Genomic DNA, 27,375 nt, shown 5'->3' on the forward strand with positions numbered 1-27,375 from the left:
TTAAAGGGGGCGGGGGGAGGTGTAGAGCCAAACAAAGCCAAAACCCGATTCCATCCACTGCTTCTGATTACTGTTTGATAACGCTGCGAGTACTGTACACAATGCCTTCTGCCCGAACGCGTTCCAGTATTGGTCCATAAACATTCTTCGTCAATGGTATAACCATGCCTTTGGCATCTATTTCACCTGAAATAAAAAGGGTGTGGGGGGGTAAGTGTTCAGTGCTCTACTGGGTTTATTCAGCAAGGCTTTGGTAACAGGGGGGCTGCAGGGCAGCCTCTGTGAGGAGCAGCCGGGGCTGCCCCGTGCCGGGCACAGACAGCTCCAACCCACCCACCACAGGGCACAGCTGAGCCCCTTGGCCACAGTGGTGGGCCTCTGGGAAAGTGTATTTAAGAGAGGGGAAAATGCTGCGTGGCAGTGAGGAGTGAAGAAAAAAAGTCTGAGAAACAACCCTGTGACACCAATGTCAGAGAAGGAGGCGGGGCGGGGGTGCTCCAGGCATCGGAGCAGAGATTCCCCTGCAGTCTATGGTGAAGACCATGCTGGAGCAGGGGAAAAGCATGAGGAGGAAGGAGCAGCAGAGAGAAGCTGTTATGGACTGGACACTGGCCCCTATTCCCCATCCCCCTGCACCGCTCAAGGCAGAGGGAAGAGGCTGAGGAGTCAAGAATGGAGAAGCAAATTTGAGCCTGGGAAAAAGGACGGGGGGGAGAAGGTGTTGTTTTAATTTGTCTTTCTTTCACTCTATCCAAACCTATTTTAATTGGCAATAAATTAAATTAATTTTTCCCCAAGTTTTGCCCATGACAGTAAGTGGTAAGTGATCTCCCTGTCTTTCTCTCGACTCATGAGCTTTTTCATCTTGTTTTGTCCCCATCCTGTTGAGGAGGAGGAGTGAGAGCATGGCTGGGTGGGCATCTGGCAGCCAGCCAAGGTCAACCCACCACAAATGCAAATACCAATTTGCAATTATATAAATTTTCTTTCTTATGTTTTTTACACATATATATAGATATATATGCAGATCTATCAACCCCAGCATTATGTTCTCACACAGCATCAGTACTGCATCAAAGAATTAGGAAAAAAAGTTTGAAACACGTAGTAGCACACACAGCTTGAATTTAATTCAGAGAGCTGTGAAACTGCAGTTAGGCGAAAAGCACCTCAAACTTCAAAAGTTGGGTTGTTGATTTTTTTAAATAACAATCAAAAAAACTCCATAATTTTTGCTCATTTCAGTTAGCCAGGAGAAGAATGAAGCTCTAAAGATTAAGAGCAAGCAAGGGGAAATTACCCTATTTCCTTAAACATGGCAACGACTAGGCAGTCTGCCTGTTCACATATACACAACATGATCAGTTACTATGCCCCAAGCCTCAAATGTCATCAATCCAGAAAGTAATAGCAGAAGTCGCTAGTTTGTTCAGTACAGGTATATGTTATCCTGCTTCACTCTGACATAATCAATTGTAATTTACCATGCTAAAGTTCTCCTCTACACCAGTGAAACATTTAAGATTAAATGACTAAAAATCTCTATAGATTAAGTAGTAAATTAAGTGTTTGAAACAGCCAAACATGCAGATTAAAAATTCCTGTAAAGAAGACAGGAAAACTTCGATAAATTAAAAACAAAAAATCCCCATATATACACTTCAGAAACACTACCTATCCATCTGCGTTCTACAGGCAGGAAGATACAGAGGGTTGAAATGCTATTAGTGAAGTCTGAACAGCCACTTACCATCCAGAACCATCTTAGCAGCAATAGCCGTGGGGTACCCTACTGTTTTAGCCATCGCAGAATATCCTTTATTATCACCATAGACAACCAGATCAACAAATTTGTCTTCCAAATGACCAGAAGGATGCCTGAGACCTATTTCATTTCTCATAACAATCATATCTCTCTCTCCAGTGCCTACGAGAAAAGTACACAAACGATTCATTACTTGTATTTCAGTCATATCAAGATGAGCAAGGCACTAAGCACACACAGCACATGCACCAGGGAAGTGACTTAAGATAGATACTATTAATGAGGATAGAATATTAAGATAAAACTGAAAATGTAACAGGGAAAGAAAAGAATAAACTGGGGGAGTAGAGAACATCACAAGACATTAAAAATCCTAACATGAAGGTTTATTAATGAAGGTGAACAAACTAATCCAATTAAGGCTAAGAGATACTGATTTGTTCCACTCAAAGCCATGAAAAAAGTGTTTCTCACGTACCAAAGGGCAGCTTCATCTCCATGTGCTTCGCAAGAGCCCCCACAATGGAATCTGCTGCTGGAACTGGTTCATCTCCCAATAAACCTAGCCTGGCAGAAGAAGTGAGACAGACTTATATCATTGCCTATCATCAGCTTAGTCCCAGGTCCAGCTTGCTCAGCATACCAGTTGAACAGTCTCAACATGGACCAAAATGGGTAGAATTGCAAACTTTTTTTTCTTATTTTAAAACCTTTAAAAATCACTGGAACATTTTACCATTCCACTGCCTGCAGCTGATTTTTGTCCTTTCCCAGTTTGCTAAACACAGCTTCTTTAAGAACATGGTACTCAGCCGGCGGCTTAATTCCCACCAGTTTGCACATGAGCTCTTTCTGTATTAAAAGAAAAGAAAAAAAGGTGTCAGGCTTCCTGAAAGAAGACTCCTTTTCAGTCAAGGTTTTGAGAACCCATTGCTCCACTAAACTCAGTTAATATTCAGGACTTCTGAGAAGTCAGATTATACATACAGGAAAAGTGAGATAATTTGAGATTTTTAATCGCAGTGAGAATAGGGGTCATCTTTTCCTAAAACACTGTACCCCATCCCTCAGCTGCTTCCCCCTACTTTTTGGTCTTATCCCTTCCTCTGGCAGTGAAGAAAGAACACAGAAATCCCCATAAACAAGGAACACTGGGAAGATGTTAGAGTGAAAGAGAAGCCACCTGGAGACAGCCAGAGTGAGGAACTTAAGGGTATCTTTCGGCTGGTCTAGAAATGGAGAATGTCCCTTTCAAAAGGAAGGTTGATGAGATGAACAAGGCTCTGGCAATCCTGGGAATATCACCAAAAAGCTTTCTGAAGACTTTTGTGCCTATCTGAAGGCCATTTTGTGCTATCTAGATGCTAATTATTGCTCGCTTCATTCACAGCGAGATGGACAATAAACAGAGCTATGAACAAGATACGAAGCAAGCAAGAACTGCAGAGTCTGTTTAGGCTATCTCCTCTGCTTCCAAGAGTAGATAAAGAAAAAAATACTAAGATGTAACAACATGGCTGAGACAAGGTTTGCAGTGAGACCAATAAGTTTATAGTTATTTTCACAGATTACACGACACTGTATGCTCACTCACTGAGGCTAGAAGGACTGGAAATTCTAGCCGTCTTTGCAAAGAAAACTAGAAGATATCAACCCTAAAATTGAAAGCGGACAAAAACAATCTAAAAAAAAATGGCAGCCCAAAAACTCCTGGAGTTTGGGAAGATGAGCCGTGCCATATGTTCGGAGACAAGCAAGACTGGGCCTCTTCACCATGTGCTTTCTTGGCTTTGAGAACACTTAAGACACTCTTAACTTGAAATAACGATATCATCAGAAAAATACGTTGCTCTCCTCAGACCATCATACAGCATAAGCCTAGTGTCTTTTTCCAGATTAATGCTGATAAAAGCACAAGGAAGGAAACAGGAGCCAGAACTGAATTTTGTTCATCTGAGTAATAAATAAGGTTACTCTCTCAGGGGTTTGCAAAACAGAAGAAAAATTTCTCACAAGACAAACAGACATAACAAGTAATAAGCTGTCTGTCAGTTCAGCTCTCTTTACACCATACAGAAATATGAAATGCCTTGCTTCGCCCACAGAGACAACTAAAATGTTGTCAAATGTAACAGCAGCACATTATAGGAGTCATACCTCGACTGATGAAGTGAGGCACCAGTAAGCAAGACAGAAAAGCAGCATAACAGAAGACAAAAAACGCTTGTACAGAGTTTTAACAGAAAAAAATATTTTAATATACTCATTTAGGCATGATCTCTTACATCTTGATGCCCTGAAAAGTACTTTTACACTGAAGATCGTGGGTCAGTACCAATATGGACACTGCAAACTCACGGAGGGTTTGGATTCTGACTGACAGGAAATTTAAGAAAAAGGTCGTATGGGATCTCTGAGGGTTATCTAGCCCAATGCCCTACTTGAAGCAGGAGTACCACCAGCACTCAAGTCAGCTGTAGCTTTGTCTAACTGAGTTTTGAAAGCCTCCAATGTCAGAGACTCCAGAGTCTCTCTGGGGAACCAGTTCCAGCACTCTATTACACTCCTGCTGAGGAACATCTTCCCAATTTCCAGGAACAAAAAGCAGAGAAGACCAGGATGCAATACAAGATTCCCATTGGGAGTTAAGCACCCCCAAGCCTAGCAACAAGGAAAAAACATTAACAAAACAGAGGAAAGAAGGCAGAGTAATCAGAGTAACTCACCCAGGTTAGAGGTGGCGTGGTTGAGCTTAGCAAAGGATAAGGATCTGGGTTAATTAATCCTAGTTTTACAAAGCCTCCCATAGTTTTGGAGTATCCCTGAAATAAAAGAATAACATGGTTAAAAACAACAATCACTTGAAACTGAGGTGAGTATTTCTCCTTGGTTTGAAGGTAGTGGTGGACACAGCCATGGTAGTGTCAAGCACCATTTCCCTGGAAAGACAGCCACACCGACATGATGCCAATGGGGTTACTGCTACAGAGCCCCAGCCTCTCTCCAGCCCTCTCTCTGCTTTTCAATACCCTCTTCAATGACTCCGTGGCAAGCAGCATTGGTTCATGAGATCAAAGGGCTAAGCTGGCCAGCACTAGTTCAAACTTCAGCACACCGTTACAGACAGGACTGTATCGGCCAGCTGGCCCACAACAAACTACTGAATACAGAGAGCCCAGCGCTGAACTCAGCTCACCCCACTTTTACACCAGTGTGATGTATGGACATCAGATAAACTGATTTTAGAGACAGGAATCCTGCATGTTTGTATCTTTCCTTCATGAATATCAGAGACACAACCAGGACAGCAGTGGAATGGGATTTATAAGGAACTGTAAAGGCTGCAAAGTAAAAAGAAGTCTCAGCTGGTTTCTGCTCATTTTTGTTGACATCTCGTTAACACTCCCACGTAGCTGCTGGATACCTGAAAACACGTACATGTAAGTGACTAGAAACACCGTAAACAAGCAGAATGGGGGAAATAAAGCACCCTCAAAGAGAGCTACTTATAATTAAGAGCTACCTCCACCAGCACTACATTATCAGCTCACATGGTCTTGCAGTGAGATCCTTTTGACACCTCTTTTTATAAGCTGAGTCCATTAGCTGTCTGAACTTAACCTATAAAAGGGACTTTGAGGAGACGTTAGCCTCCGCCCTGAACAGATAGCTTTCTGCTCTGCAACAGAGCAGCACGTGCAAAGGGCCAACATTAACTTCTGCCCCTCTCAGCACTATGTTCTGACACATAGGTACCCACGCAGGTAGAGGTATGAGAAGCTCTTCCACGCAACCCTACCAACATCACCCCAAACCAAAGTCACGGACCTGCTTTGGGGGTTAAGAAAACAGCACTAACCACACAATCATCATTCTTGCAGCACACTGATAATAACTCTTCCTGTCACCCTGACATTTTCGCTTTTCCTTGTGCTAACACTTACGCAAAAGAAAAAAAATTTACCAGGCACCAAATGGAAGAATAGATACCGCCATATTAAGACTTTATGATGAGATAGATGCCTCCCACATATTTTTAGATTCTGAACAAGAGATCGTATCTAGACCGACAAGAAGAGGGCTATTGCAATTTGTAACCCTTATTCCCCCACAGTGGCCTCCCATCTTTTTTTTTGCTAAGCAAGCCTCCCTCCCTCCCAAGAAAAAAAGAAAAAATACTGTTGTATTGCAACAGAGGAATTAAGAGGGAAAGCACATACACATTCCTCAAGCCAGGTACAAAACAACAATAACTTAAACCTTGACATAAACCTTAACTCAATAGACTTGTCATGACATCCACAAAAGCTTTTTCAAACCTTCAATACGGTTTTAGGTTTATTCCTTTTTAACGTATACTGACCAATAAAATAATAAAACAAGAAATCTGAAAGAAAAAAATATTACATTTTGATTCTGCTTTGTGCACATAACAAATGAAAGGAAAAGAGTCTATCAGAAGGAAAACACATTTACCTCTACATTTTACTTAACTGACGAAAATGTTAAAACTGTTTAAATTCAAGATATCCAGTTACTTAATGAAAATCTCAGTTTGATGGAAAACCATAATTTTCTGTAAGATTTTTAAATTATGATTTTCATAGGACTAAGCAACAAACTCTAAGTTCAAATTTTTATCAACTTTAGAAGAATAGATCAAGTTTCAAAAATATACAACAGCAACACACACCACACAAACCTGTCAGATTTATTTATTTTTGGGTCTATATCTTCTGTTGATCTGATATCAAATAACAGAGCCAGAGGAAAAAAAAAAAAGAAACACAGAAACAGACCAGAAACAGACCATGCAATCTAACTGACCAGCTGCCGAAAACAAGTAAAGCTATTTTTCTGGTTTGCAGCAAACACTTGTTAAATAAACCAAGTAAAGCTACATTAAAAAACATGAGAAAAGTGCTTTCAATTATCTCTCAGTTTGGATAGTGGATAGCTCATAAAAAGCAAGTATACAGCTATAAAAGACTGACTTTTAAATACATAGTTTTCTTGAAATGACCACATTCACCTCTTGAGGAAAACAATAATTAGTAACAACTTACTTTGTATCTTAAGGTGCCTCTCAACAAAGTGTGAGCTGTCTGAATACCATATGGCTCAGCATATTTTGTACTGTCTCTGTTAGGAAAACCTTCAAGATTTAATCCTGGGAAAAAATCCATTGGAGTAACAGAATCAAGTAAAGCTCCTCCAGCTGGAATATTGATAATCTAAATTTTGTGAAAGAACAGCAAAATTATTTTGGTGCAGTGTTATTTAATTTATTTTACAATAGAAAAGATGAAGTGTCCTCAAAATAGGAACAATATGCTTGGTGTTTCTGGTGCAAAAGGCCCAACCCAAAGAAAGCAGTTGCACAAGCCATTTAAGCATACCCTGTGATGGAAGAGCAAGCACTATGTCAGCTAAAACAAGCCACATCCTTCTCACACACACTGTTAATTCCTGCTGCATTTACATTAAGGTGGCAGGTTTCCATTTCACTTACATTAGTGTAACTTTGGAGCACCTCCCCAAACTACACCACTGCGAAGGGAGAATCTGCCCACAGGCTCCCTGCTTTTTAGCCAATTTTATTTTTTTTTTTTTTTTTTTTTTTTTGTGGTGGGGAGGAGGAGGCAAATGTAAAGAGAAGGATGGAGGTTTGTTTCCTTTTTTTTTTTTTTAAAGTTTAAAATAAACCACGTGGTATCACACTGATATAAAATTGGTGCCCATGTGTATCTTTACTTGCAACTACAAAGCACAGAGAACACACCATTGAAGCAAAACAAAATAAGGCTGACTAGTTCTATTATCACACCCAACCAAAGGCTTGAACCTTGCTTCCTTCACGCAGGTGACACATAGATCTGCTATGCAGCATCAATACAAACTCATTTTGTGACTTCTGCACAAAGGGGCTAGGTTTCCTTCTAGAAGAAAGACTAAAGCAATGAAGTGTGCAGCAATGCTGAAAGACCTTACTGTGTTTGTCAGGTAAGACACTAGTGTGGAAGAATCCTGCACAACAACCAAAGACAGCTAAGGGTGTAGTGGCAAGGAGGAAAAATTGCACAATTTACTGGCAAGCTTGCACAGTGCTCTCATAATGAACCATTCATATGCATGATCTCAAGTTTACTAGGAACAGTTGAACCAGGTCAGAATTAATAAGAAACATTTTCACATTCTCCAAGAGACCTTTTAATCTGAAACTTGTAACTATGGATTATTTCAAAAGCAACAACACAATGTACAATCCCTGAATTTCTCCTTTCCTACTGCAACAAGAACACTAGAGCACCAAAATGTCATGATAAAACACCTCAAAAGATTTCTCAGTTTTGCAGATCAAAAAGTTTAGATAATTAGCTAAACTTTACGGTGGTTATAAAAGGCATGCTCCTCGACATTTGAAGAGCTCCTGCTCAGTAACTACTCCAAGCAAATGCAAGTGATCAAACAGCTAGGACTGGAAAGCAGAAATGTGATAAGGGCTTGCAATATCTTTGCACAAATCAGTTACCTTTTTTCCATAAAACAGATACAGTGACATTTGCTAGGTTAAGTCTACTCTAATGACTCCTGCACAAACAGCAAAACAGAGCTTATATAAAACACATCAGAAAGCACCGTACACTTTCACAAAACCCACTCAGTGGGTTATTGGTATTACAAGATTGCACCAAACCAAAAAGAAATCAAGAGTTCTGCCATACACTGTGCAAGTACAGAATGAAGCCATTTGGGTTAAACACGACTAGAGAGAAACGCCAGTAGAAGCATGCGCTCTCACCTTAGGTACACTGAGCCAAGAACAGGGCAATCAAGTGGCAAAAGCAACAGCAACAACTGAACCCAGAACACCAACCTCAATCCGCTGCTTTAGTCATTAGAACATGCTCCTTCTTTGCAATCAGACTCCACACAGTAAGTAAGAATTACTAGCAGCAGCCAGGCACCATCACACTCCAAACATAGGATTAAGTGATGTATGCAACTTGCTTAGGCAACTGACTGTCACTGGCTTGAAAGTAAACACAGCACCTTACAAATCCCAGTTCCCTCCTTAGCCCAATACCACCTCCTTTGTCTGGCTTTAAATGGAAATTTTAGGATTACTTCACCTCTCCATTTTTTAAATACGTAGCAGACTGAACTGTATTCAGCAACACTCCTTGTGGGCTCCAGCTGAACTTGTATCTCAGAGGATTGTCAGAGTGCTCTGGAGCTGGTAGGCCACCACAGAAAGAAGTGTAGGATACAACCTGTCAGATTTATCCACAGGAAAGAAACAATGAAGAGAAGACAGACCAGGATACAAACAGTACAGAGCTACCCTACAGAATCCCCATCAGTTCTTAAACTTTCCGTTGACATTATTCCCCAAATGGGCCAAATCAGAAGATCTACAGGGGACACAGGAAACCAAAAGGATTTCACTGAGCAACAGTGTCAAGCTGCAATACTGCAGGTACTGTCTGTAAAGGAGAGGAAACCAAAACAGACACTGGGGCAAAGCCATCTTAGTTGATGGTCTCACCAACTGGATTAGTTGGCACCAAATTCCAAGCATCGCGAAAAGGTGTCCAGAATCCATTACGCATCAGTGATGTGCCCAAAAACTGGGAGGTGTTAAAGGAACAACTCCGTTAACAAAATCTTGGCAGAACTATGCAGTACCTGCCAACCTTACCGTAGCACCAACTTCTTTTGCCTTGTCAATACATTCCATCGCCAACATATGGTCAAGACCAGGATCCAAACCCATTTCACTGACAACTGTAATACCAGCAGCTTCTACGCTAAAAATAACAGAAATGCAAAGCTGTCAGAATATTCACTATTACTGGCCTTTTATTCAGGAAATCTATCTGACAAAGGCCCAGTGAACTTTCCCCAACACAGTAAATTCTGGGCTTTGTCTGCAGCTTGTAGAAAAAAAAAAAAAAAAGAAAAGAAGCAGATGTTAAAACCCAAACAGTGACAATTGTCTAAGATTTACTGTTTTCTCTTACTTTGCTGCAACATCTAGGGGCTGATGGAAAAAGAAATTCCTACCAGCTACTCCATATCCCACGTTCTCCTGGACAGTGCTATAACGCAGGAAGGTAGTAATGCAGAGGACAGTACAGAGCAAGTCATAATTGCCCTAAACAGCTCCTGTGGGGGAGAGAGGTTGAAAGGCTTACCTCCCCAGATTACAAGAATTTGGGTTTTCTTTTTGTAACAGTTGCCTACACTCCCAGAGCAGCTCAATTATCACCACAAACAGGTGATTTCTTTTATTTTCAAAATCATTTTGTGTTTTGACAAATGATAAGTGTCTTTTTTTTTTTTTTTTTTTTTTTGGAGAGCATGCTATCACCTTTTGGCATCACAGCAAGAAGGGGAGGAGAGGTCCCTAAACCTCCCTCATTGCCTGCAACACCAGTTCTCTACCTGTCTAGCTTTCTCTGTTTTATCTTTTGTAGGGACACAGCATGTACAATTCCCATCTCACTCACTTGAATTCACTTCAGAGTTTCCAGTATGAAAGATGAAGCTCAATGCCCAAAACAACTTCCAATCTTATATAAAGTAGGGCAACAGAAACATTAGAATAGTTAGAACTGTCACCAATTTGAGACTAATCTAGTGGGTCTGTCCAAAAGAATGTGGCACGAAGGATATTCCTGTAGATACAATAAGCCAAGAATGAGTTTTTATTAGGGGAATGTGAAGGATGACAAACGAGCTCACTGTCACTGGCAGAACAGGACAGCCCACCTGCTCAACTTGAATATCAGCCCAGCCTAAACATCCTAACAGGTTTGAGGGGAGAGGGGAAGGCACATTAACATGCAATAAGATGGGGCATACAGAAAAGTACATTCCAGCGTTTAGAGCACTAGTCTGACCAGACTGGGGCATGCACTCATTTCTCCGCTCTGCAACACCCTCCACATGCAACTTCAGGGAAAGGTACTTAGTCCTCCATCATAGAAAAGGAAGGAGAAAGAATGCAGAAAACAGTCATTCACAATAAGCACTGCAGGTGTAACAGACTGCAAAATATTCAGATAATGCACTAAAGGAGTAAGCAACACCAGGCAGATGCTACTTTCATACCTACCTCTCCTGGAGTTCTTTCATAGCTGGTGTTAAGTAGCTGGCTGTTACTAGGTTGACTTTGTTGTCAATACATTTCTTAGCAACCAAAGGATGTGCTGAATAAGGCAGCAAACTACAAATGAAGGAGAATCAACATCAAAATCCAATCACTTACTTATGCTGTCACTGGAAAGACGCTCGCAAATCTTTTTTGTATGCCTACAAAAGGGCTCAAGTAAATGCAGCAGTCATACCTGCCTTGGCCTGAGCAGTTTCATACCTACATAAGTGAAATGCTATCCTACCCAAAGAGCACTGTTGTATGCACTCAGAACAGGGCAGAGGACAATAGGGGAGTCATTCTTCCGACAGCATCTTTTGTCACACTTCTCTTTGTGAAAAAAACTGACCTCTTTTCAAGGCCACCTTCTAAACAGGCATGCTGGAGGTTTAGAAGATACAAAACTGTAAAACCACCCTTGAGAAAGCTTGCATTACAATGATCTTGCTGAATTACTTTGTGAAAAGTATGGTCTACGTGGAAAGGAAACGATACTCACGACATCTGTGGCAAAAGGGACAAAATGGTAAGGACTATGAAGTCATTTCCTCCCCTGTTTCAATATCTGGAAAGAGTTCTTTCGTAATGGGAGAATGACCAAGACGTCAGAATTTTTCCTCCTCTTGCAAACATATAAATTTGATCCCAGAAACACATACGCTGGTGGATGCAACTAGCCCCTCACACTAACAAGGCTGACCACATACATAATTTGTGAGCACTTCTAAAGAGATGCTGCAGTCAGAGCCCCTTTGAAAGTCCTGATGGCTTGCTACATGAGAAAGCAGTGGCCAGTTACAACTATTTACATACACAAATATGACCCCAGTTCTTGTGTACTAAAAATGTTGCCATGTTGATTTAGGTCAGTGAACGAGGAGAAAGAAGCAGCATAACTGAGGGTTGAGCTTATAATGTTTTACACAGAATTCTGACCTGATAACAAGGTCGTGTTTCTTCACCAAAGAGGACAGCTTGTCCTCATGCTTAATGACATCCATGTGAACTGAAGTAACGTTGCTGTATTTTTTGGTCAGTTGTTCAAGCTGTTCCTTCATGACAGATGCTGTTTTAAAAGTAAAACACATCAACTGTTACCTAAAGATGAAAGTAAGTCCAAAGCACTCCCATGTATAATTGTGCTTTACTCACACCTTCTTCTACCCAAAGAGTTGCATGGATGTTCTCCTTCATTAACAGTTGAAGAGAAATCAGGCATAAAGCACCTTACTTCACCTGAACTAGTCAATTTTATTATCATTTGCCAGCATCAAGCCATAGCAGCTACAAGTCAAGAACAAGAACCTACAAATACTTACTCTCAAAAGTAAAGAACCACTCGCTGCTAAATCGTGTAATGAGAACAGACCTGTAATCAATTAGCAACTTTGTGGGTGTACTTAAAATTAACAGAAGTTTTAACTGCAGTTTTCCTATCAGCAGACTAGGTCTGCTGTAATAATAACACAAATTATTTATGCCGAACTAGAAGTCATCTCCCTTCTTTTCCACTCTATGAAGAAGTAGGTCTAAAACATAAGATAAAGGACTGTTAAACTTATCTTTGTGCAGCAGAAAACCCCAGAACCCACTGGCTCACTGGCATCATGTGCATGTGTCCTCCCAGTATGGTATTCTACTACAGCACTGTCTATGTTTGTCAGGTAACTGAGCACCCACAGTTAAATGCATTGTTATCTCAGATCTACAAGCAGATCAATTGAAGAAAGTGTTTGAGAGTGAAGAATGCAAATAACAGTCACACAAGAGGGGCGCTCAGATGTGTATGTTCAGGTTCGAGAAAAGTTTTAGCGAAAGATCACAAGAAAGCAGCAAGAGTTGCAGTAAACACTTCTATTGATACAGGAGAAGGTGACTCATCTGAACTAGAACAACAATCCTACTACATGAAGTCTGGGAAAAATAAAATAAAGATGACCAGCAGAAAAATATAATAGCTCTACTGCGCTCAGTCAAAAGTACCACTAGCCCATTCAGGCAGATCAGTTTGGGGTTTTTTTGAGATAGAGTATTAGTGGGAAAACGGACAGGGGTAGGGAGTCAAAACGATAAGCCAAATGAAAAACTTTAGAAAGGAGAGAGAGAACCAAAGTTAGAGCAAGTAGGAACTCAATGACAGCCCACATACAGCACTATGAAACCAAGCAGCATTCTTCTTTTCCTTATTGATTTGGTGGACAACCGCACAACAGACTTGACCTTCATGCTTTGATGTGGGGGTGACATCACCCCTTGGGTCTACCAACCCTTACTTTAATGAGTCATCCCACGGTCTGCTTAGCAGAACAAGGTGTAGGAGAAAACCAGAATGCCAGAAACTCACATCATGGTCCTAAATGTATTAAATACTACTGGCATTCATGAGCTCATCGATTTGCTGGAGAAGCAGTGCACAAGCAGAAAGGTAGGGGGGGAAAAATAAATAATTGCCTACCCCAGAAACCTACCCCATTTGAAACAGAATAATTAAATAACATTGAAACAGGCAAAGGTTTTGTTCTTGCTTTAACTTTCACATGGAAATACAGAAAAGGCATGCCTGGTGCTTCCCAAGTTAATGAAACATTGTGTTGCACTGACTCTTGAGGGAAGATTGCAATAGAAAAATTGTATGCCTAGTGCGTTTCAAAAGTAAACTGGTTTTGGATTAGCTGATTATCATCCTGCTGATAAACAACCATTTTCAATTAGTGCGACAAGTTATCTGGAGGCCTAAAGCATGTTAGGTCACTGTGCAGTACTTGTTTTCTCCTGGTTTTAAAAACAGTCACTTCTCTAAGCTGGCCAAATAAATGCAGAAGTGAAGTGTTCAATTAGTTTTTGATGGTAGTAGGTATATCTGCAAAAGCACAGACTACCTCACTGAAAAGCAAGAAGCAGACTAGAAGTCCAAGAGGGGAAAAAGTCCAAAGAGGAAAACTTGTTTTTCTTTTTTCAGGTTGTGCTTAGTTTAAGTGAGACAGGAAAACCTTAACTGATTTTAAGCTCTTGATGAATATGCAGGTTCAACACAGATAAGAGGTTTAGTAAACACACACGTGCCCAGAAAAGCTTACCCCATCCCTCATTCCACACAGACATATGTATATGGATAAATCTGGTTAAAACAGAAAGCTCTCAAAACTCTGTTTCAGTACATTTTAACAGAATTCCTATTTATAGCAAAGAACAGCTTAATAGCTTAAAACAAAACCAATTAACATCATTCACCACTTTTAACATAAGAAAGATAAAAACATTAAGCTTTTGCTTAGGCTGAGTATGACTCAAAGGCCTAGATTCAATCTGACTGGTTTCAATATTTACCTATGACTTAGTCCTACCAATCCTGCATGTGCTAATGTTACCACTAAAAGGGAGAAATCCAGTCTCTGCCTGCCTCCACTTGGCCCTTCCTGTTATCTTGCTCCTACTGCCATCAGCACTTACCATTATAAGGAAAGCAGAACTGAAAAAGAGAGCCAGGTTAAAGCAACCAGTATTTGCCACATCTGACTGAAAGTGAATTGGTTTCCCCTCCCGGCTCACCGTGCTGCCAGCACTAGGACGGCAATGGGAACACAGTCAGGAGAAAGGAAAGGGTAATGAAGGCAGCAGGTAGGGTACAGGCTTACAGAGGCATCTGTGCCTCTGTAATGGCTTTTGCAAAGTCATGCATTATGGCCTTTCCAAAGTCAATGGGAAATAAACATTGCCAGAGGGTGATTCTCCATAACCTACCAATCAACTTGTGCTGCGAGAAAAGAGCTAAGCAAAATTGTCTACAAATTCAAACCAGAAAAGTTGATTACATGAAGGTTTCCCAATTAAGATTTTGGTCATTTAGATTTAAAGTGGTGTAGGCTAACAGCAGGGAATCAAATGTGGCACTGCGATGTGCATTTTAGGCTTTTTTCATCTATCTGCCTGCTGTCAAATATTAGACAAGTAACATCTTTGTGTCTCTTCCCTTATGAGTTCTTTTTGTGTGTGTGCTGTAGAAACTGCATGTTTTTAAGCTACCCAGAAAAGAGGCACCTGCTATGTTTGCCCAGTGCTTGGAAAAACAGATCTTGCAGTTCACCTGGTTTCCCTTAGTGCTACTGTCTAGCAGGGACTAGATGCAGTCTACGTATTGATGAGAGGATGGACACTGCACATTGCTGTATTCCTTCCCTTTTCACTCATTAGGCACTGCTAATAACAAGGATGCAGCTTCCTTAGCTACCCTCTTCCTCCTAGTAAATCTTTTCCCAGGGATTAAAAGGACTATGGTTATCACAGCAAAGGGTAGCAAAAGCAGCCAAGTATGAAAGTAGCATGAAAGAAAAAAAAAAAAAAACAAAGCAACAATAACAACAACGAGAGACACAACAGTAAGTTTTAAAGGAAACCACTTCCCAGCAAAGTGTCTTTCAGGCAATACAGCCTGGGTTTTAAATCTGAAATCACAGAATCGGGGTAAAGTCATCATCAAGAAAAGTGTTTCTGAGATGCCCAGACTGAAATATGCTCCAGATAAAACCAAAACAGAGGAAAAACATGCAGCCATGTGGGGCTGATGGGAAGGTTATAACAACAGCAGAGGTTTCACTCATACAGATGTATATAAAAACATTTGCATCTTCTTGTTGTGTGAGGCTGAAAACACAGCCAAGAGCGAGCAAAGTGACAGAGTAGCTACAAAACCAATCCCAAGACCAAAGCAGGTTAGAAGGAAAAATACTTCTAATTTCCCTATAGGTTACATATGCAAACAGTAAAGTTTCTATGCAGCTATGTAATTTTCAAATCGATAACAACTCAAAATACTCAGAAAGCTACAAAATTTTCTTCTGCTGTGCGTAATAAAAAATATTTTCTTTATCTGTTCTCAGAACCAGATCCATTTATTACTTACGAGAAAGTTCTGCCATGCTAGCAGGTTTAAATAAGGCATAATTTTTCAGTGAAAACCAAGCGAAGTCTTACATACCAACTGTGATGTCAATGTTGGAATCTCTAGTGAGATATTCAAGAACAGGGCCAGAAACATAGCCAGATCCGAGCAGTAAAACAGTCTTCTTACTACCCATCTTCAGTGACCGACTGTATTCCCTAGGAGGTGTTACAGGCAAAATTAAAAACCACACAGAAGGAGGAAACTGTAAGCTGCTAAAGCTAACAGAATAAGTATGTTTTAGTAAGTCTATAAGCCAAGATCTATACAAATCAAAAGTCAAGTTCCTGGTTGTCTAACCCAAGACTGTCTAGTACTGCTTGCATTCTTCTGCTGCGTAACTTCCAGTTTCTTTCCTCTAATATAAACATAATCGAATCCATCAACACCTCTCCACTGCTTCTCCAGTTGCTACTGGCTGTTTAACACATTTTTTCCTCAGTCATCACGATATTTTTCCCAATGTCCAAATTACTGTAACCTCATCACTCGAGGATTGCCAAGCCACCTGTATCATCGGCTGTCAGAAAGGAATTCCAGGCACTGCCTTGCTCCCTAAACGTAACTGTTCAAGTACACAAAACCATGCTGGTGAAAGTGTACTTTAGGTAAGTTACACGAGGTTCATATTAGTCCATCATAGGAACACGATAGTCAATGAAAGCCAAATAAAAGTTAATGCCCAACTAAGAAATCCTGTTTGCAGACAAGAATTCAGATTTGAAAACCATCACAGAGTGTTTCAACCAAGCTTCTAATACTCTCCTGTTGACTATCAATATAAAATGTGTTCACATCAGATTTTGCATTTCTTTTTGCCAACCAGAATAACGCAGTTCAGCAGTTGTTTACATATGCTGTCAAAAGTGTATCAAACATACTAGGAAAATACATTTTAGTTGTTTAGAATTATTTTTCCTTTTATCTTAAATTTGCATTAAGCTGTAAAATTAGCATTGTAAAACCGTTTGTCTAAAGTATCACCACTATGCAGATAAAAACCATTTAGCAAAGAAAAAAAATTCTTAAAGAACTTTTTATTGTTGAAGAAAAGGAAGCTGTTCATTGCCCTATTGTTTAATGTAATTAATGGAGACTGAGGTTTGGCTTTTCTTATCTCATATCCTGAAAACAAATTTCCATAAACAGGCAGGACCTTCAAAGATACAGACTTATGGGAAACTTCACAAGTGTATAAGCAACTTCCTCAATTTCCCCTTTATCTACTAAGAATTTACACAGGTATATACTGCATCGTGGATTATGCCACACAAAAGAATCCTGACCTCTAGCTGACAAGCTCATGACCACTTTCCTTAAAGCTCTCATCCTTAGAAAAGGACTCACCATATGTCTACTAAATAATGTTTGGTTCGGACCTTTTGGGGGCTCCCCATGGCACCTGTAAGTCAATTTCTGGTTGTGGTTTTTTCAGTCCAAAAATGGCCATAATAACGAAGGATGGTGCTGCAGCTTGCCAGAGCAACACCTAATAGCACGACAACAAGAGAACTGGCTGAAGGACAGAGCTCAGAGGGTTGTGATCAGCAGCACAGATTCTAACTGGAGACCTGTAACTAGTGGTGTCCCCCAGGTGTCAGTACAGGGTCCAGTCTTATTCAATATACTCATCAGTGACCTGGATGAAGGGACAGAGTGCACCATCAGCAAGTTTGCTCATGACACAAAACTGGGAGGAGCGGCTGACACACCAGAAGGCTGTGCTGCCATTCAGTGAGACCTGGACAGGCTGGAGAGCTGGGCAGAGAGGAACCTAATGAAGTTCAACAGGAGCAAGTGTAGGGTCCTGCATATGGGGAGGAATAACCCCGTGCATCAGTGCAGGCTGGGGGTTGACCTGCTGGAGAGCAGCTTTGTGGAGAAGGACCTGGCAGTCCTGGTGGACAATAAGTTAACCATGAGCCAGCCATGTGCCCTTGTGGCCAAGAAGGCCGATGGTATCCTGGGGTGCATCAAGAAGAATGTGGCCAGCAGGTCGAGGGAGGTTCTCCTCCCACTCTACTCTGCCCTTGTGAGGCCACATCTGGAGTGCTGCGACTAGTTCTGGGACACCCAGTTCAAGAGAGACAGGGAGCTACTGGTGAGAGTCCAGCAGAGGTCTGTGAAGATGCTGAGGGGACTGGAGCATCTCTCTTAGGAGGAAAGACTGAGAGGCCTGGGTCTGTTTAGCCTGGAGAAGAGAAGACTGAGAGGGGACCTTATCAACACTTATAAATATCTAAAGGGTGGGTGTCAAGAGGATGGGGCCAGGCTCTTTTCAGTGGTGCCCAGTGGCAGGACAAGGGGCAACGGGCACAAACTGCAGCACAGAAGTTCCACCTGAACATGAGGAGAAGTCTTTATTCTGAGGGTGACAGAGCACTGGAACAGGCTGCCCAGAGAGGTTGTGGAGTCTCCTTCCCTGGAGATATTCAAAACCCGCCTGGACGCAATTCCGTGCAACCTGCTGTAGGTGAACCTGCTTTAGCGGGGGGTTGGACTAGATGATCTCCAGAGGTCCCTTCCAACCCCTACCAGTCTGTGATACTGTGATTCTGTGAAGAGCAGTACTGCATGACCTAAAGCATGGCACAAAGTACCCGAGTACATTTAGGGGAGCAGGGCCTCAAATAATAATGTTGAAAGACTACCCTGAGTGAAGAGAGATAAATCAATACCAAATACATTTATATCATCTGTCTGAAGCACATTGCAGCCTATTAAATGTGTCTGAGTATTTGTAAAGCTTTATTTACTCTCCAAAATTCCCGATGTTCCCTCCTCCCTTCCTCCACTTTCAGGCTTAATTACAATTTTTTTTAAAAGTCATTCTTTTCAGTTCATTAAATCTGAATGGGATGTACCAATGTATCAGCTCTCTAATCTATCTAAATTATTACGGATTACTGTACATTTCGACCTTCATAGAAGTTTTACTGATTTGGGGTTTTTTAAAAAAAGTTCAATCATGATTTAATCCACTCACAGAAAGCCTCCTAAGCCCATCATATCCTTTCATATGACAAACCAAATGACCTTCCTCCTCCTACAATCAATTCTAACAGAACATCTTTCACAGCTACACCAACATGGGCAAGGGAAGAGAAAGATGCCAGAGGTACCCACTTATCGTCAAATTAACATTTTTCATAGGTAATCTATAGGTGTTTGTTAATAATAGGAAGCAAGGGAAGAGAAGGGATATCCAGGTTATTTACACTTTTGTTAGCTTAAGCCACTCAATGCTACTTCTTTCATGTTACCACTGGATAACTACTGAAACAGGGTCTGAATGAAGTGGTAGCTAAAGTAGCTACAGGAATATAATGAAAAGTCTGAGAGTCTCACAGAGGCTCCTGAATACATCAAGTCACAAAACAATGCTATACAGCACAGTACTTGAGCCATACTAGAGGAAACTAGATCCAAGGTGTACTACAAAGACTTCTCCTTTGAGCCATTCCTTTCAAATGGCTGTATGTTATATCCATTTTAAAAGGACAAGGATTAACAGAATAATACTGGCATGTGGCAGTTTTCTGCCTCTGGTAAAACAGTCTTCATAATGTAAGAAAGAGAAAAATGACCACTTTCTCAACTTCAATATAAGTTACTAACAATACACGTTACTGATTTAGGCAATGTGCACGAAGAAAGAAGGAAATCATCAAGCTAGGAGACACTTTGGCACAGGCTATATAGCAGTATTCCACCAAAACACAAGAGTAAATAAATGCAACGGGGAGATAGAATGTAGACAACGGTTTTTCTAAAATCCTGAACCAAATAAACTTTAAGAAGCTATACATTACCTGCTCTCCCTCAATTTCTGGATATATTCATACTTAGCTGTCAGTGAGCCATTGGATGCAATCACTGCCTAGAAATACATGAAATTAATTTTGAGGGCTTTTTGTACCTGTATGTTTTAAAGCAGAGGAAGACAAGCAAAGTGCCAAATTGCAAAACTTACATCTCGAACAACAGGTGAGTAATTCTGGCTTTCAAGAGGTTCTGAGCCATCTGATAACAGCTATGGAGATAAGTTATTTCAAATCAGGTGATCTTATTTCCCATAATTTTTTCCAGAGTAAACCAGCAAGATTTTAAGCAATATTTAAACGCATGCAACAATACCAATAACTTATAGATCTGAAATTCTCCTGGCCCTAATCAATGTCATTTGACTTCTATGAAAATACAGCAATTCAAACAGCAGTCTGATTGTGAGCGATTGTTGAGTGCCCCAAGCAAATCAGATTTAGACATCTACTGCATGGTCCAGGAGCAATGAACAGCCTGCCAGGGCCTGTTTCCTGCCTACACAAAGTGTTCTTGACAAACTCTTAAGACACCCAGGTCACTAATGTCTCATTCACATAATTGCTTTTTGAAAGTATTGCCTCAAGACTTAGAAAGCTTTTTTTTCTTTTTTCTGAAGTACAAAGTCAGTTATGTTCTACAGCAGATTCCTTTTGAGTGTATACAGGAGACAAGAAAAGCAACAAACAAGCGGACCAAAGTCTGAGTCTTTTACCTTCTTGGTGCACACCTAAGACCTTACCATCTCTTCAATATACGGGAAAAGCATATCGCCAAAGTACTCTGTTGCTTCTATAGGAAGCTGTGCTGGCAGATTGTCAATGGAACACATCAGAACCCCAGAGCCTTCAACACTGAAAGAGAGAACATAGCTATTCGAGACTGCTTCTCCTTGGTATCTGAAAGGCACCACCTTTCAGATGTGTTTTAAATGTCATATTTCACTGTACAATTTACAGAGGAAAGCAATAAAAATTAAAGGCTCTCCCACCTGTCATGAATAACATGCTGGTCAGCATCATACATACAAAATGGACTGTCAATTGTTGTACACTCTGTCATAAATTCTATAGATCCCCCAGTGTCTGCTGAAATGTCACATATTGCCAGAAGTCTAAAGTGATTGAAGAAAAAAAGACAAAGGAATACAGCATTATCCAAATTCCTAAGAAACACAGCTATAAAAGATCACAAGTGAACAGAAAAGAAATGTGAGAACATCTATCAGACTTGCAGCTTCGTTCATCTTAACCAATTTAGAAGTCAACCCAACACAGTGACATCCAGAAACATAATGGAAATCTGGCCCTGCTGTAGTCGTAAGACTTCCATTCACATTAACAGATCCATATTTCATATGTAACTTCTTAAAGACCAGAAGAATCCACTCATCCATCATTTTTTCTCTGTACTCCATGTGCTGCCACACCTCCCATTCATTATCCATCTACCAATTCCCCCAAGTTGTCACTGGGCAGTCCTGCACTAGAATAATTTCATCATCTTAAAGGGAAACCCGAAGAAGTTGCTGCCTCCTTTCAGTTCAGGGATAGCTGGCACAGGTGGAGCATTCATTAGCCTAACTCACAACCTTTGGCTCCACTCAAGGTTAACACTCAAATTCTTTACTTGTCATGTGAGAGAAAGAAAAGGTGTCAAGAGTGAGCAGAGAAGAGACAAAGACCTGCTTCCTCACCCACCAGGATACATTGCCATATCCTCCCCAAATCCATCCCCAGGCTGGTCTCCCAGAGAACTATTACACAGGGCTATTAGGGCATGGGTGGCTCCCACCAACACTGAAAGGAGACCAACTCTGGATTTGCAATCCACGTTCCATCCTTAAAGCTATTCAGGGTTGTCAAGCATTTATGCTAGCTGCTGCAGAAATCAGAGGTGTTAAGGAACAGTTATTCAACTTGTACAAGCCAAATGACAGGGTAGGAAGAAGTTAACCAACAAACTTTGCTTAGGCATAGAAACCTTTAGCAATAACGGCACAGTAGGTACACTTCCCAGATGTGTCGCTGTTTGTATTGGATTCTACACAAGGACCAATGGCAGAACTACCTTTACAGAAAGACAGCTGATACCTGTCAGTCATTTGCACTGTGATGTTTTAAAAAACTCCAAAATGTAAAAACAAGACTGCAAACACAGAAGAACAAAAGCAGAATCAACGGGGTATTGTGCAACATGCAAGAGGAACAACATAAGAAACAGAATCATTTGGTAGATATTGTGGCGAAACTGTCTATCATTACAACTTAATCATGGTGCTGCAGAATATTACAAGTGAACCGAGGTGTCTTACTTGTGTGGTAACTCAGGACAGCCGTCCGTTGCCCCAGCAGCAGATCTAACTGGCAACAGCAGCCTCTGAGCATCCTGTCGACTTAACAAGCGAGGAGTATGTTGTTCCCAGTATATGCCATTAACCAAACAAGTTGTATAGGGTGCAACCTGCAAAGAAAGTTACAGATGCCAAATGTTCTCATCTAGTACTTTAAGAAGTTGAAAGAACCTGGTCTACTGTTTTAAATGAATGCTCTCTCAATTGACAGATATGCAAAGGTGTAGTAACTACCAACACTGTGGAAAACCCTTCATAAAAGAACAGAAGAGATGCTCACATCAGTGTTAAAACGAGAAGTGTAAAGTTCTGGATGTTTATCATAGTCTACCGGATCATATATTCCATCACGTTTCCTTACAAGATGATGGTGACGACTTAACACTGTACCATACACTTTTCTGAGGTCTGAGGTTGAGAACAAAAAATACAAAAAAATTAGCTGCTATACTTGGACAAAAAGGGTTCCAGTGGTTTTGATCACTTCATTGTCACAGCATACCTCCAGATCTGGAAACTTCCTTTAACTCATGTGGTTCCACAAACTCACATGGGAGAGCACTGAACATTTCTTGAGCACCCTGTAAACCATGAAGTAGGATTCAGAATGAGCAAAGAATATAAAGGTAGTGTAACCCTGCTCATTTGGTGTGTGAAAACAAATATAAAAATGCCACGCACAACTTGACAGTCCTGCCACAGAACATCTTCAGAGATGTACAAACTGTTTCACACATAACCCTGCTGATCCAAAACAAAGCTGCCTGGGTTCTAGGAATTTACATCATACCGTGTTACCACAGTATGCCTGACCCACAATCCAATGCCTGGTTTATATTTCTAACTGCAGAGCTGGGAGGCCTCAACCACAATAGATGGTTTTGCTGCCACTCTGAGGAGCAGTTTCTTTTTAAGGAAGACCCCTGAAGCCACTCCTCACCAACTGGGCTGTTGTAAAGGCGAAGAACTTGAAGATGACTTTCCCCAATCAGCTGTGATCATAGAACACAGGCCTTTCAGACACGCCATCCTTTCGTCCAGAAAGCACATGTTTACACAGGCAGTGATTTCACTTTACAGCTGGAGCCTAGTTAACTGATCTTTGTTGCCAAAACCAAGGGAAAGCCTTTTCCCTATATTGTAGAAAATAGCTCTAAAGTCCAGCAATTGTAAGCCAAGTCAATGCCATAAAAACAGATCTAAAAACTCAGCAAGTATTAGAAAAAATAATTGTTTCCCCATACTTTAATGGGGTGATTCAACACATCTTGTAAGCCTAAAGTCAACAGAGGGCAGAGAGGGAGACAAAATCATGCAGGTGGGAAAGGAGAGATGAGCAGTAAGACACAACCCGTTTTTCATGGTAAGAAGTTAGCATGGTCAGCCTTGTCAGGCATGATCTTGTTGTAAAGGCATTAGTTTAAGGTACTTAAAAATTCTTACTGGCAAAGGAAAACCTGAAGTCCAAGCAACAAAATGAACCCATCAACCCATTTAACCTGGTATGTATCAAATGCCAACAAGTTCTATTAAAATAATATCGCATTTCATCTTGAAGACAGAATTCTTACCTTAGAAACATTACCAGTGCCTGTAAATACAAATGTTAAGGGCCCAACTGACTTTGGCATCAATCCCAGTGAAATTTCATACCCGGCATCCCGTACTGCCTGCACAGCCTGACTGCTATTCCTGTAGTTATGTGCCATCCCAATGTGCTGAAATCAAAGGCACAGAATCATCAAGATATTTTCCATATTCAAATACAGATAATTAGCAGATGCCCGAACGTCATTTTGCTAAAGAAAAACACTTATACTCTTACCATGAAGGGAGTGTGATGTCCCAGGGCTAAAAATCGTAATCCCAATCCATGTAGAATGTTGATCATTCCTATTGTTAAAAAAAAAAAAAAGAAAAATCAGACCATGAGTGTTAATTATGAATATGCACAGTTAGAAACTGCAGAGACCGACTGAAGTCTAAGATCATCCTGGATATTTTTGCCTGTGTTTTAATATTAATACATTAATTCTAAAGAAAGTCTATATAAAACCAGGGAAAGAGAAATTCAATAGCAGGCACGACCTCAAACCTGTTCTTGGCCAACATTATGCATTTCAGACTATTTAATACTTCGATATCCTTTTACGAGATGCATCCATATCACCAGATTCCAAAGGAGGAGATCAGAGATGAAGTTCAGCAGAAAGCAATGAGCACCATGCCTCACAAAAATCAGTGTAAATGGATAACAGAGCAACAAACAGATGTTGTTCAAACTTGCAAGACTGACAGCAGTCATTCCTTTCAAAAGCCTATTCAGCTGCTGTCTTGATATTTAGTCTGCCTCAGATTAGTTGAATAGACAAACGGGACTTCAAGACAACATGAAACAGTAGATTTGCCAGGAATCCACAGGACTATTTGACATGTAGTCTCATCAAAAGTAGGGAGCACAAAACAGAATGGAAAAAAGCTCTTAAAAGCAGGAGTTAAAAATGCAGTTAAAAACGCATTGCAAGCCTCCACTTTCAGGAAATGTAGACAACCAGAAGCATTACAAGAAGTTACTTGTTGCAAGCCTGCCTTTACTTTATGCACTATACCTGCTACACCAGCCCACTTTCCAAAGGCCACAACTCGCATTCCTTTATGATCAACCATTTTTTCATAGTCAAACAGTCGAATTTCCTGAAAACATACAGCAAACTGAGTATTATTATATCAGTGAATGCAGTCAGTGGCACGTTGCTCTCCTAGGAACTATCTTTCCATATGCTTCTGTCATCCTTCATGATAGAGGCTGATGGGCACATAGGAGAAAGGCAAATAATTCATAACAGGATTTAAGTATAAAAACAAAAACCTAATGGTTGCATTGAATTCTTGTTTTAAAGAGCCTCTGCCCTGCCTGTGCACTCTTGGCGCAGAGCTCCCCAACAGGCCACTCCAGCTGCTGCAGACCCATTCACATCCTCTGCCAAGAGGCTGCTCGTTTCTGAGTGAACTGGCTGCCTCCCTCTGTCACGACCAACACGCACTCTACCTTAGTAATGTTCCAACAAGCCTTCATCCTCACACAGCACGACCTCTCCTGAGCCTACCACGCTCAAAACTCTTCTGCCTTACGCACATAAACACTGCAAGCACGAGATCCTCTGAGCAACAAATACTCAGCTCCAGGAAAGGATACTGGAAACAGTCCTCATTAGCTATCTACAAGATACACATGCTGAAAGTAACCATGCTAGGCAGCAAGCTTTCGATCGCACTTCAGCATTCAGTTCAGTTTCTACCCCAGGCTAACAGCCAATTGTCTTCACTATGACACAATTTACCTGTCTTAGAATCTCATCCAAAAGGGGCATGTTTGCCTCTTGGGCTTTAATAGTGTGAGAGAAGAAGGCATAGTTCTTTTTAGGGATTAATTTGTCCTCTGGAGGTCTCTTCACACCTACTATCAGAGAAGCCTCAGAAATATCTTCTTGAATAATGCCACCGGCTTTGACATAATCCTATGAAAAAGAAAAATCAAAGTAAATTTTTCTGTCTTTTTTCATATTCAGATCTCAGCACATAAGCAACTAGAGCAGAGGACAAACAGATAATTCTACAAAGTAGAAACAAGTTACTGCACGTTGTATGCTCATAGACCTCTTTATCAAAAGTGGTACCAAATCTCAAACTGAATTTCCATGCAAATACCCTATTATACAAGGCCAAAACATAATTATGTGTTAGTAAAATCCTTCACCTTAAATTCACAGGCTACAAAAAGGACATTTTACTATATTTGAAGTCTCTTACAGTATTGTAAAAATGAACAGTCCTTTGTAATGTGCTGAAATACTTGGAAATAAGTTTAGAGAAATTTGACAAATTTATCTGAAGGCTGATGACATCTGATTTTACAAAATTGTATAAGACTAACTCCAAGCCAAAGAGCAACTTCTAGAAGAATGTTTTTACATATAAAAATGTATTTTTGTTCTCTCTTATCTCAAAAATATATTAAAATTCCAGCTTTCAATATCATAGTTGCGTACCTCATGCAATCTGTGCTTTGGTGAAAACCAGCACTGTGCCTTAATTAAAAGGTGATATGTGCAAGTGATCACTAATTCCCTACTTATGTTTCAATTCTTACCTGTTGGCTCAGATTCTTTACAGCAGGAGTATTACTGCTGCTACAAGAACTGTAAAAGCTCTCAGCCCTGAGGCTCACAGCATTAACGAAAAAAAAACCTCTCTCATTTTACATGAGAAATGGGATTGAAGCAGGAATGGGATTCATCAGATTTGCCTTGCCTCTTTTTTTAAAAACTTTTTTTTTTTTTATGTATGCCTCCATACAAACAGAAGACAAAACCACCAATGTTAAATGAATTCCCAATTTTCTACTACAAGAGCACCTAGAACTTCAGAAACAGACAAAAAGGTCAAGAAATCAATAAAAACAACTCCAAAAACCTACCAGTGTGCCAACATTACACTAAATAAAACACTCCTTTTTCTCTCCACTAGGACACAATGACTCCTCATAACATGTTTTCTCACGTATATCCTTTGAATATTATTTTTCCTGTACTATGGTTAATAACTGAACTATGATTTTGCTTAGCTAACTCAAAATGGGACCTTACCTTTTCATGGATGGCTCTCCGGTTCGATGGCTGCACCAAGACCTTGTATCCCATCTGTGTCAACTCCTTAACATGCTTTGGTGCTAGAGGTGCTCTCCTTTCCCAAGCATTAACATCTTCTCTCCTGATTGCCAGCACAGACTCACGATGAAGCCAACGCTTAGCGTGACAGAACGCACACCTACCATTTGTGTGACTAAAGGCTCGGAGCATGGTAAAGCCTGATGGCAGCAAAGACAAAGTAGTAAAATAATACATGTAGATGTATGCTTCAAACTTTTTGTGCAAAAGTTCTGGTCTCCTTTAACATCTGCTGTAAAACACAAGCCAGATACTTTATACTCTAGCTACACCCTACTTTTGAGAGACATGAATTTACTTTCAGGGTACTTTGTTACATTTCAGTTTGGTAGTGTGTCATCACAGACTGGTGGGGGTTGGAAGGGACCTCTGGAGATCATTTAGTCCAACCCCCCTGCTAAAGCAGGTTCACCTACAGCAGGTTGCAAAGGATTTGTGTCCAGGTGGGTTTTGAATATCTCCAGAGAAGGAGACTCCACAGCCTCCCTGGGCAGCCTGTTCCAGTGCTCTGCCACCCTCAGAGTAAAGAAGTTTTTCCTCATGTTCAAGTGGAACTTCCTGTGCTCCAGTTTGTGCCCATTGTAGTTTGTACTACTGTAAAGGAAGGCT

At 40.7% G+C, this 27,375-nt stretch overlaps 1 protein-coding gene across 1 annotated transcript; it reads right to left on the reverse strand.

The window, feature by feature from the left end:
* Window positions 1–26,898, reverse strand: AASS (aminoadipate-semialdehyde synthase). The gene is made up of 23 exons (XM_009946467.2): window positions 26,686–26,898; window positions 25,381–25,557; window positions 24,649–24,733; window positions 23,865–23,932; window positions 23,611–23,757; window positions 22,542–22,620; window positions 22,320–22,447; window positions 22,001–22,149; window positions 20,678–20,800; window positions 20,429–20,540; window positions 19,838–19,897; window positions 19,677–19,744; window positions 15,901–16,022; window positions 11,862–11,991; window positions 10,887–10,997; window positions 9,468–9,576; window positions 8,899–9,039; window positions 6,832–6,999; window positions 4,492–4,587; window positions 2,502–2,617; window positions 2,244–2,332; window positions 1,751–1,927; window positions 1–186 (listed from the first exon to the last, which is right to left on the reverse strand). Exons 1-23 carry the CDS (start codon window positions 26,896–26,898, stop codon window positions 68–70), a joined length of 2,787 nt encoding a protein of 928 aa, XP_009944769.2. The 3' UTR covers window positions 1–67.
* Window positions 26,899–27,375: the final 477 nt, after the last annotated feature.

This window comes from Leptosomus discolor, chromosome 1 (genome assembly GCF_034619465.1).
Source record: "Leptosomus discolor isolate bLepDis1 chromosome 1, bLepDis1.hap2, whole genome shotgun sequence".
Taxonomy (NCBI): domain Eukaryota; kingdom Metazoa; phylum Chordata; class Aves; order Leptosomiformes; family Leptosomidae; genus Leptosomus; species Leptosomus discolor.

Excerpts from the sequence above, each read along its gene's own strand:
- AASS (XM_009946467.2), bottom strand. The coding sequence starts at position 26,898 with ATGCTCCGAGCCTTTAGTCACACAAATGGTAGGTGTGCGTTCTGTCAC. Across the intron at positions 23,933-24,648 it reads AAAGTGGGCTGGTGTAGCAG|GAATGATCAACATTCTACAT; the intron begins GTATAGTGCATA and ends TTTTAACAATAG. Across the intron at positions 22,621-23,610 it reads GCACTGGTAATGTTTCTAAG|GGTGCTCAAGAAATGTTCAG; the intron begins GTAAGAATTCTG and ends CATGGTTTACAG.